The sequence below is a fragment of the Prionailurus bengalensis genome, chromosome D3, assembly GCF_016509475.1.
Source record: "Prionailurus bengalensis isolate Pbe53 chromosome D3, Fcat_Pben_1.1_paternal_pri, whole genome shotgun sequence".
Lineage (NCBI taxonomy): Eukaryota > Metazoa > Chordata > Mammalia > Carnivora > Felidae > Prionailurus > Prionailurus bengalensis.
The window spans coordinates 93,568,356-93,580,546 of record NC_057356.1 but is presented as its reverse complement, the minus strand read 5'-3'; the positions used below and the strand labels follow the sequence as shown (position 1 = coordinate 93,580,546).

At 44.9% G+C, this 12,191-nt stretch overlaps 1 protein-coding gene across 5 annotated transcripts in view; it reads right to left on the bottom strand.

The window, feature by feature from the left end:
* The window catches only part of ATP9B (ATPase phospholipid transporting 9B (putative)), a 252,267-nt gene extending 240,475 nt beyond the window's left edge, over positions 1–11,792 (bottom strand). For 2 of the 5 annotated variants that reach the window (XM_043559119.1, XM_043559123.1), the window contains exon 1: positions 11,453–11,631. In XM_043559119.1, the coding sequence (XP_043415054.1) occupies positions 11,453–11,568 (116 nt within the window). In that variant the 5' untranslated portion in view covers positions 11,569–11,631. Of the gene's footprint in view, positions 1–11,452 lie in introns of all 5 variants that reach the window. The other 3 variants (XM_043559118.1, XM_043559122.1, XM_043559121.1) reach the window with 3 other exon arrangements.
* Between the last annotated feature and the right edge of the window lie 399 nt (positions 11,793–12,191).

The following is a 12,191-nucleotide window of genomic DNA, read 5'->3' as shown; positions in this document are numbered from 1 at the left end:
GCACAGAACATCCCCACAACAAGGGACCGGTCACTTGAGATACTCAGGCAAAAGCCCAGGTCATCTGTGAAGCAGCAGGCCTGAAACAGGGCCAGTAGCTTTCCTCTGAAAAATTCCTTGTTTTCTTATTTTCTGCATAAGATCCCTTCTTTTAAAACAGTCGACTAGAAAATGAATATTTATACATAATGCAATTAAAATTCAAAACGCCACTTAAATATATTATAATATAGTATACAAAATGAGATTTTTCGTCTTTTTCATTAGGTTCTTTCCGCGATTGTGTTGCATTTTAGCAAAAGTCACAATCTTATCAAGTTTAATGCTAGAAAAGTAGTACAATGAGTCTGAAAGATAATGGATATAAGCAACATCATGTTTAGTAACCTCCACTTCAGAAATGGAGCCTTTGAACTGGCAAGCAATTTATTCCATTTCCAAAGCAATTTTCCTATTGTATTGAAAATTTTACCTCAGTATTTAAAAACAATAAGACGATGAATAATGGATTTTTTCAGAGACAGGATAAGCAGAAAATCTTAAGTGTCTTTGTTGCCTAGTGTCATACACACTTAATTGGTTTGTCACTCAAGAAAAATCAACGTTTCCAGCAATTAAGTATAATTCTGGAAACATATTTTTAAAACGAGTAAAAACAAAGTGAACAAAGACGACAGAACAGATGATACCAAACCCACGAGGACTGCCACACTAAGAGGTGGAGACAGCTATCTGAGCTGCTGCCAAAGGTTTACAAAAATTAGGAACTTTCAACAAAACACTCAAGGGCTGGAAGGCACGTAATTTGCATGCATCTAAGGAAAAGGAAAAGTAGGTCAATACAATAACTAGCTTAAACTCACATTAAGCATCTAACAGCCTTATTGTTTCCATTTTGATGAGAAACATTTCTGAGAAGCCAACTGCTAGTAAAGGGAGAAGCCATTAAAATACGCCTAATGCTGAAACCTTCTGGAAGAAAAATAGACACTGCCCCCTCTGCCTACATGTTAATAAAGTAGGAAAAACAAAGCAGCAAAGGGCTATAAAGAAACGTCTTTTTCCTTCATCAAATACAACTTCCAAGTTCAAGTGTCACTGATGAGTCATTAATATGCAGCAAAAGTGTATGAAGTACTGAGAAATTGGGACTTTTCCGGTCTTCCCTTCCTACACTAGCGGAGGAGGTAAACAGTGGAATAGTTTAAAAAAAAAAAAAAAAGGAAAGGAACAGTGCCCAAGAAGCAAGCCGTGACCTCGGCAACAGAACAAGCAAGGACAAGGGCCTGCTGGTCCCTCAAGCCAAGAGACGCCCCTCACGTGAACTACACACACAGTCACCTCGGAGCTACTGATCCCTCTTCCAAGATGCTCTAAAAGAGACCGAATACCAACTTCTTGACGTAAGAAATTACACAGATGCTATACATAAATTGAAACAAACTTCTAAATTAGAGTTAATGCTACAATACCCAATATTATGCAAATGCCAATCTAGAAATTTAAAGAGAAGTGGGCCAGTTGGCTCAGGACACATACTCAGTCCCCTCAAACTGTGACCTTCACAATCACCAACTCTTATCTTCATGCTAATACTGTCAACTGCAGAAAATTCAACCGAAATATTCTTGTCCTGGCAGATTTATAGAACTTCATAAACTTGGTGAGCTACAGACCCTTAAGAATATGTATGTGTCTGATCCAAGGAGGCCTGGGCACTTTGACAAATGCTATCTTAAAGAGTCATTCTATACTTCAAAAAACCTTGTCAGTTGTAAATTGTCACAGAAAAGGAGAAGTTTCATCTTTACAACTCGTAAGATATTTTTTAGATCATCATCACAGTTGGAAAATTTGTAAGATTCAGAGAAAACTGTGTATAGACACTCAGAATGGGAAAACTAGCATTAAAAAAATTTGTGTTGCCTCTATCAAGAAACATGCTAATATTTTAGAGATAATCAGACAATAGCCATCTGTTCTCAGCATGAATCTCTTTTCAAACACTAAAGTTTAACTATTATAATACTGCAAATGGCTCTAGGCTGGGCCAAAAGCCACACTGCAAAGAGAAGCAAGGAAAAGGTACTAACAGACATGGATAAACAAAATAATGTCCAATGTTATTCATTCTTCATTCAAGTGTAAAGGTAAGGTGAATAACACAGGTACCGTTTAAGAGACAGAAATACAAATATCAAACTAACAAATTTAAAAGTTATCTTACTTTTACCCAACTACACATAATACAAGAAGGAATAGATGCTTCACATTAGTTTACCAAAAAAATGATCTTAACAAGTGATTGCATTCCTAGTGAACTGTTGAATACCACATGTGGGAGACAGCATTTCATTCACCTACTAACATACTGAAAAAACAAAACAAAACAAAAACAACCAGGAACATCCTCACACATGTTAAACCACACTCAAATCACATCTAATTTGTCCCCTTGAAATTTTCATAAAATATAAACCTCAGGATGAAAAATTCTATGCAAGTTTTAACGATTTGCCATCACTATATTTTAAGTATATTGTGTCCTAAACTGGTCTGATTATAATGAAATGTTATTTCACTCCAAAGAAAACCTGAGAACTTTTTAAATACTTTAGTACAATTCCTTATACATTGTGAGCACAAAATTATATTTTTATATGGTCAGAGAAAGAGGCTTTTAAAGCTCACAAAGCAAGAAAAGCCTGTATCAAAGCTGTTTTTCTTTTTTTTTTTTTTTTTTTTTTTTACTTGTTTTTATTAGTTTTATTTTTGAGAGGCAGAGAGAGACAGAGCGCGAGTCGGGGAGGGGCAGAGAGAGAAGGAGACACAGAATCCGGACCAGGCTCCAGGCTCTGAGCTGTCAGCACAGAGCCGGATGCAGGGCCCAAACCCACGAACCGTGACATCATGACCTGAGCTGAAGTCTAATGCTCAACCGACCGAGCCACCCGGGCGCCCCCCAAAGCTGTTTTTCTAACCACTAATTAGCTTTCTATTGCCTATGTGGAGGAAAAAAACCTCATAATATTAACTTTTGTTCTTGGAAATGTAAGACTGCATTTACACTTTTCATTTTTAAACTATTTTTTAGATTTTATTATTTAATCTAAAATTTATATCATTTTTAGATTGTACTATTTAATCTAAAATTTATATTATAGATCATATAATTTTTTAGCTGCATTCTAATATACAGACACATATTTCCCAAAACAGAAATACTAGACAAACCTTAAACTATCTACCAATTCCGAAGTATGAAATTAGTGATCTGTTATATATTAGGTCAAAAGTACATTTAAAAACGGTTAGTTTTGTTAAATATAGTTTGCTGCAATAACAAAATCTATAGCAGGGTGCCTGGCTAGCTCAGTAGGAGTGTGGGACTCTTGATCTCAGGATCGTTGAGTTTGAGCCCCAAATGAAATGCAGAGATTACTTAAATAAAACTTACCAAAAAAAAGAAGAGAGAAGAAAGAAAATCTAGAGATGAAGTGGGATGGCAGCTACAGCGTGCCACGTTTCTTTCCGAGGTGACAAAAATGCTCAACACTGACTGCAGTGATGGCTGACTTATCTGTGAATACACTAAAACACAGAATTTTACCCTTTTTTAAGTTTATTTTGAGAGAGACAGAGCACACACACCCTCCGGGGAGGGGCAAAGAGAGAGAGGAGAGAGTCCCAAGCAGGCTCCGCAATGTCGGCACACAGCCCAACATGGGGCTCAATCCCACGAACCGTGAGATCACGACCTGAGCCAAAACCAAGAGTCGGACGCTTAACCGACTGAGCTACCCAGGCGCCCCTGAATTTTGCACTCGAAGTGGGAGACCTGTATGGTATGTGAACTGTATCTGAAAAGCTATTAATGAATGAAAAATAAGAATGACTTTAAAATACAAGGAGGAAAGACAAAAACAAAAACAAAAAACAAAGGAAAATTACTCCTTCCTTTCAGTTCCAGAGCAAGACTGAGCAGAGCCCTTCCCGACTCCCCAACAGACACAGCTACAAGCTGGAGATGACACACACAGACAGGTGAGGGGGAGGAGGAGGCAGACCAGGAGGGACCTCACACCCCAGGAGCAACACAGCGGGAGCTCCCAATGCTGTGTACAAGAGAGTCAGCAGCCAGAAAACAATCTCGGGCACAGCCCTAAGACAGCCCCAAGAAAAGCCTGGTCCCTCCTGCCCATCTCTCCCACTGTCACAGCACATGACAGGACAAGCTGGAACCCAGAGGTAAAGGACCCTCAGGAGACACTGGAGGAGGCCACAAGGTGTAATAAACAGGCACTCCTCCCCTCCCCAGACAAGGAGACATCAGCAGAGCCCAGTGGGATGCCTCAGACCCCATCTCTGCCCAGCGGTAAAGGGACACCCGGTTTTCACCCCATGAGGCAGTGATAAGGCAACATGGCCTCATCCCACCTCCCCGCCCCTCAGTCCTGGGGTCAGAGGAGGCCTAATAGAACAGAAGATCCAGAGCCTCATAGCCTAATACCCAAAATGTCTAGGATACAATCAAAAAACACTCATACTGGGGGGTCTGGGGGGCTCAATTGGTTAGGCGTCTAACTTTGGCTCAGGTCACGATCCCACAGTTCGTGGGTTCAATCCCCGCGTCAGGGTCTGTGCTGACAACTCAGAGCCTGGAGCCTGCTTCGGATTCTGTGCCTCCCTCTCTCTCTGCCCCTCCCCGACTCTTGCTCTGTCTCCCTCTCAAAAATAAATAAATTAAAAAAACAAAAAAAAAACCATACTTGATGCAAATGAAAACCAACAGCTATTTCAGCAAAGGATACCAACATGAAGAAGAATCAAATGGAAATTCTGAAACTACACATACAGTAACAGAGATCTAAAACCCTAACGGATAGGGTTCAGGAGCAGAATGGAAGAGACAAAGGAAAAACCAAGGAACTTTCTTTAAGTGAACAACAAAAACCACCCAATGTAAGCAGAAAATGGACTTAAAACAAAAGAGCAGAAAACTCAGGACCATATGAGACAAGAAAAGATCTCCAAAGTTGTCTCCAGAGAGTATCAGAAGAAGACACGAAAGAGGGTGGGGCTCAAAAGTACACAAAAAATGGCTGAAAACTTCTAACTTGACCAAAGATATAAACACGCAGATTCAATATGCTATGGGAACTCCAAACGACATAAACCCGAAGAAGTCTATGCAAAGACCCATAATGGTGAAACTACTGAAAAATCAAGACAAGAAAAAAGCTTGACAGCAGTAAGAAGTAACGTATTACCCACGGGAAAAGAAACATCCAAATGACATCGGATTTCTCATCAGAAATCATGGAGGCTGAAAAGAAGCAACATAACATTTTTCAAGTGCTAAAAAAAAATACAAAAAACCTGTCAACCCCAAATTGTCTATCTGGTAAAATTACCCTTCATGAATGAAGGAGAAAGACCTCCTAAGATGAAAGAAAATTAAAAGAATTTGTTTCGAGCACACCTACATTAAAGAATAGCAAGGAATTCTTACAACGGAAATAATAAAATAAATTCAGAAATTTCAGAAAATAAGAGAATAACAGAAATAGCAAAAACATGGGTCAATACGACAGGCATTCCTTCTTTTGATTCTTCTAAATTATGCTTGAGCAATAAAGCAAAAGTTAGAACACTGATGTGTGATTCTAGTTACACGAAAGGGAAACATTTACATACTTCTACATCTATGAAATGTATACGTCATTTTACAAAATAATAGCTTTACCACAGAGACAAGTAAAGGGATGTCGTGAGGTAAGGATTCTACACTTCACTAACACAGATAAAATATCAACCCCAGAACACTGTGATGAGTCACGTACGGATAATGAAACACCTAGAACTACCGCCAAATAGTATCTATACAAAGAGATACAGTGAAAACCACCACAGGTAAATCAAAATGGAATTCTAAAAAATGTTCAAGTAACCCACGGGAAAACAGGAAAAAGAAAACAAGGAAACAAAAACACAGAAAAAAAGGAAAATGGCAGATATCAGCCCTAACTTATCAATCGTGACAGTGAACATAAATGTTCTAAATCCATCAAGCGTAAGACAGACATGGGCAGCGTGGATAAGAAGTAGAATCCCACCATCAGCTGACTACAAGAAACTCACCTCAAACGTAAGTAGGCTGGAAGTAAAATAATGGAAAATTACATGCCGAGCAAACAACCAAAAAAAAGCCTGGGGCATCTAGGTGGCTCAGTCAGTTACGCATCCAACTTGGTTTCGGCTCAGGTCACGACCTCAAGGTTTGTGGGTTTAAGCCCCACATCGGGATCTGTGCGGACAGCTCAGAGCTTGCTTGGGATTCTCTGTCGTCTTCTCTCTCTGCCCCTCCCCTGCTCTCTCTCTCTCAAAATAAATACGTAAACTTAAAAAAAAATTTTTTCAAAGGAGGAAAAGTCTCCAATCAATAATCAAAACTCCCACCCTAAGAAACAAGAATGAGATAAGAAAAATACACCTAAAGCAATCAAAAGGAAGAAAAAATAAGACACAGATTAATGAAATAGAAAACTACAAAAAAATCAGTAAAAGAAAAGATGGCTCTTGGAAAAGATCACATCTCTAGCAAGACTAACCCACAAAAAGGAGTGAAGCACAAACCACCAACGTCTGAATGAAACCACCTCAAAGCCACCAAGAGAACATGACCAACAACTCTGAACACACAAACATGGCGACTTTTCTGAAAGGGACCAGTTCCTCAAAGGGCACAATCACAACTCACCCAACGTGACACGGCTCACGTGAACAGCCTAGAAACTGCGTCTGTAAATTGAAACACCCAGGAAAGCAATTTGCAGGCCCAGATGGTTTCACTGGGAAATTCTAGCAAACGTTTAAAGAAGTCAACACCAAGTCTATACAATGTCTTCCAGAAAGTAGAAGAGAAGGGAACATTTCCCAACTCGTGAGGCCAGGCGTCAGGGGGAAAATCTGACAGCCGCTGCACCAACATTTACCGTCAAGTGCAATCTGTGCCGTGAGGGGAGCAGGGGACCACAGGAGCCAGCGGGGCGTTTAATTCTATCACGGCTGGGGTGGAGATTCGCAAGGCTTCACAAGAAAGTAACTGCAGGTGCTGACAAAGTCAGGAACACAGGCACCGAAATTTGGAGATTTTCAACGCCAGCAGAAACAGCCGCAAGAGTCCGAAATAACTGCCTCGGGGGTGAGGGGTGAGGGAAGGAGAAGGGAGTGAGCAGAGCACAGAGCCACAGCACCTTCTTCTGGGCGTTCTGCCACTTAGCTTTCCAACTGCACACACATTCCCGTGACAAAACGCAACCAAACTTCACAAAATAATGTAAAAGCACAACTTCCGCTTAAGACCCACCTCTCCCTGCTCCCCTACCAAGTCCACACATAAACCTTGGAAATAAAGCAAGAGCCAACCAAAGGAGTGCTCTGGAAGATGATAAAAAGGCAGCAGTAAAGAGGAAGCGAGCTGGGCTGCTCTGGAACAGAGGACCGGAGAAACAGCACAGGGGAGGACGTCTTACACGCGCCCACCCGACAGAAGGAAGGACCTAGGCCTGGTATTCCCTAACTCCCAACCAAGCAACAAAAGGCAGCCCAGGAGGGTCATTCCTCCCCTGGAGAGAGTCCACCGCCAGCAGCAAGAGATCACCAAGTGCCTGTGGGAAATGGCCCTAAGACTCCCCTGTCCTATCAGGGTACACTGCCGCCTCTGGGCAGCACCAGTTAGAGGAACCCTAGAGGCCTCAAAAGCCCCTCTGTCCCTACGGGCCTCAGGTTCCCCTCTCTCACCAGGACAACCAGGCAGCACCAACTGCAATCTCGCTTCAGAAGCAGCCAGTCCAGGAAGCCTGGATCTCCCCCCCCACCTCCTGTGCCACCAGAGACCAGAGCGGCGGGGGGGGGGGGGGGGGGGGGGGGGGGGGGGGCACCAGCGAGAAGGATGTGGCCTCAGGGGTGCTCAGACTCTTCCAACCAGAGGCACCAGAACCACCAGCAGGCACACACAGAACAGGTACAACCACAACCACCGCCCAGCCAACAAAGCCTCGTCGTCACAAGGCCTGACGCTTCCTTCTCTTACAAACAGACGCTGGGTCTGGGGAAATCCCTTCTTCCTCTCAGCAGCATAAGCAGACCTCGAGGATAAGAGTCTCAGTAGGACCACATAAAGCAAGGACACCAAAAATCACAGCACAAAATTAAACTGTCATTGGAATCACAGCCCATAAATGTAGGCCGGGACCTACAGGCTAAATCTAAACAGGCTGATCACCTGCTAAAGTAAAAGATACAACAGGACCCACGTATAACCAAACATTAACACCCAGAATGTCCGGGATAAAATCAAAACCCATCAGTCATACGAGAACCAAAACACTCACAGTGGGACTTACAAAAGGCAACACACACTTAAGCCGAGGCTAGCTCAGATACTGGAATTAGGTGACCACCATTTTAAGCAGCATACAGAAAAACACTTCAACAATCAATTACGAACTCTCTTGAAACAAATAGAAACTATGAAACTGAACAATACAACAGCGAAAGTACAATACTGCTGGATGGGATCAATAGAAGAGTGAAGACTACAGAGGACAGAATTGGGGAATTTGAGAACAAATCAATAGAATGCACACAATCTGAACACAGAAGAAAGAAACTGGGGGGGGAAACAGCCCAGGGAATTACATAACACTAACAAATGTCCAACATTTGTATCATCTGAGTACCAGCAGGAGAGAGAGGAGATGGGGGAACCAGAGAGAGAGTACACGAGAAACTAACGGCTAGAAACTCCCTAACTTTGGTGAAACAAACCCCAACAGATTAAGAATGCTTAACTAAGTACCAACCAAGATAAACTCAAAGTCCACAAGATACATCACAGTTAAACTTGTAAAAATGAGAGACAAATAAAAACTTGAATGCAGTCAGGCACAAATAACACACTGGCCGTAGGGATCCCAATTCGAGTGGCAGTGAACTTCTGCAGAAGTCATGAAGGGTAGCCAGACATGTAACAAGAGTTTTCAAGTGGTGAGAAAAAACTGTCAACCAGGAATTCTATATCCAATAAATCTACCCTTCAGGAATGAAGGGTTAGTGAAAACATTCTAAGATGAAAGACGTTTCAAGATTGGCTATACTAAGTTTCTCAAATAGAATGGATTGGGGGAAAAAAGAGAATCCTGGAACACCAGGAAGGAAATGAGCAAAATAGCATGAATAATAACAGAATGACCAAAAACATGGGTACGTACAATGAACTATCCTTATAATCCTGAATTTTATAAATTGTATTTGATGATTTAAACAAAAAGTGTAGGGGCATGTGGGTGGCTCAGTCGGTTAAGCATCCGACTTTGGCTCAGGTCATGATCTCGCAGTCCGTGAGTTCAAGCCCCGCGTCAGGCTCTGTGCTGACAGCTCGGAGCCAGGAGCCTGTTTCAGATTCTGTGTCTCCCTCTCTCTCTGACCCTCCCCCGTTCATGCTGTCTCTCCCTGTCTCAAAAATAAATAAACGTTAAAAAAATATATAAAAAAATAAACAAAAAGTGTAACACCTTCTGATATGAGTTAAAGTGGGGGGGGGGGGGGGGGGGGGGGGGGGGGGGGGGGGGGGGGGGGGGGGGGGGGGGGGGAATGGGTAAAGGGACCAAAATGCAAGCAAGGTTTACACACTTCACACTCCATGGAGTAAAATCCTAATACCAACATACCATGGTGGTAAGTCCCTGTGTATGTATACTGCAATAGCCAACAGAGCGAACACAATAACACTCAAGGACCTACACTCAAAAACACTGCGGAGATATCCAAGAAAAGCTCAAGTAACCTAAAGGAGGGCAAGAAGAGAAACAGAAGGGGAATGAGAATCAGGAGAAACAGAAAACAGACCATAAAATAGCACCTGAGCTCTAAGGTAGCAATTAACTTAAAGGTAAAGGGTTTAAATACAACAATCCAAAGACAGAGACTGAGAGTGCTTAGTGGCAGACCACGATCCAACAAAGGATTTGAAACTCACTTCAAATTCAACTTAGGTTGAAAGCAAACACGGTGCAAACATTAAACCACAATATGGCAGAAGTAAATTTCAGAGCAAAGAAAATTACCGGAGACAAAGAATATGGTGTAATAAAAGAAACAATCCACCAGAAGACGAAGGGATCCTAAATATCTACGTACCAAAAACGGAGATGCAAACCATGATGGAAATCGATTGTGAAATAAGCAGGATAGTTCCAAATAATGATCTTCTAAAACCGACCACTTGGAGAATTACTAACGCGATTACTCTCACAGGTAATATGAGGGAGGAAAGGAGAAATGGTACAAACACCAGACACAGGCACCTTACAGCCCTGTAACTCTCGGCAGTCCCGTAAGACCCAGTGTCCCCGCTTTTACATCCCAGGAAACGGGGGTTCCGTTTAAGCAAGATCAAACAGCAAGTTAAGTCAATGAACCAAGATTCAACTCAGCTCTGTAACGTTATAATACACGTTCTTCGACTGTATGTCATAGCCTTTCAAACAGCCTGCAACAAAAACTACCTTAAAACTAGAATCCTGAAGCAACTGGATATTGAAATATGCGGTTTTCTTCCTCTTATGTATTAAAAGTTAATTGCTTCTAAAATTCCTCAGGAATAAAATTTCCATTTACTGTAGAGAACAGTATTTCTTCTTTCCACTTCTTTTTCTAATAACCCTACCATTTATTAAATGCAGTGTTCTTCTCTTTAGGTAAGAAATAAATATGAGCTAAAACCAACTAGGGTATGAGACCTCCATTGTAAAATGAAAGGTGGGTAGGTTTTCAGTCTACCCCTAAACTGTGATCCCCATTAACCAACTTAGCCTTCCGAACTTCCGTTTCCCATTGCTACAAGCAAAAATTCTTGTCAACAAAAAAATACTTTGTAAACCCATGATTAAGTAAAAAGTGTAGTCTGCAAATAAAACGAAACGACCCACATTTGTGAGAAGAGTGCTTGCCCGTGAAGGTACATATTTGTGACGCTAAGTACAAGTTACAGGGGTCACGTCCACAATCTCTCCAGTAACGCCCGGAGGTTCGAACACCGGAGCGTCCGCGTGACTTCCCGCCGGCGCAGCTGAGGGCGCAGCTGAGAGCGCAGCAACGGCACGGGGGGGGACTCGTCTCCGTCTGCGATGGGCGCCAGGGCACCCGGGGTCGGGACAGAGGGCCTGACAGCGCATCCCGGAGCCCCCCCTCCCACCGGGTGGCCGCCCTCCCAGAGTCCCGGCGTGCTGGAGTCGGAAGCACTGTGCGCGGCCTGCGGGTGCGCGGACAGACCGGCTGGGGAGTCGGGGACCGGCCGCACCTGCAGGGGGACCCCACCCGGGCAGGGAGCGGGAGGGGGGAGGGCGGGGGAGCGCCACGGAGAGCGGGAGGTCCGCCCCGTCGTTACCTGCTGGGCCACTCGGCCCCCGACCCGGGCCCCGCCGCGCTGTAGGAGGCCGCGCGTTTGCGGTGGGCCGCGGCCGCCGCGCTGCGCACCGGGTACAGAGGGATCTGGTCCGCCATGCTCCGGCCGCCACCTTCCCGCCCCTCCCCGGCCCCACCTCAACTCGCTGCCTCTCCCCGCCCTCTGCGCTCAGCTCCAACCCGGCCGAGACACCGCCCGCTCGTCTCTCCCCGCCCCCCGCGCGTCGGGGCCCGATAGCGTCACCGCGCGTCGGGGCCGGATGACGACGGCGTGCGGCGAAGGCAGGAGGCGGCGGCGCCCGGAGGTCCGGGCGCGCGTCCCGGCCTGATGACGTCACCGCGCGGCGCGGGAGCGAGCGGAGGCGGTGGCGCCCCGAGACTCCGCCCCCCCCCGCGCGCCGTGTCCGTTGGCGTCACCGCGCGACCGGCGCGCCAGCGGAGACAGCGTGGCCCCCGCGGCCCCGCCCCGAGGCTGGGCGCGTGCGCACACGCCGCGGGGCGGGGGCTGGGCTCCCGGCCCGGGGCCGCGGCGCCGCGCTGTCGTATCCCGGCGCCTCGCTCGGGTTTGACCCGCGCCTCCGGACAGGGACTTCCCGGGGTCCGTTGTTCCCGGGGATTTCGTTGTTCCCTCACATCGCCTCCAAGCGGCAATCTTGACAGCTAGGTCCGGAGAGACGTCTACTTCGCTACCTTGCTCTTGAAGGTTGTCAGTCTTGAGAGCT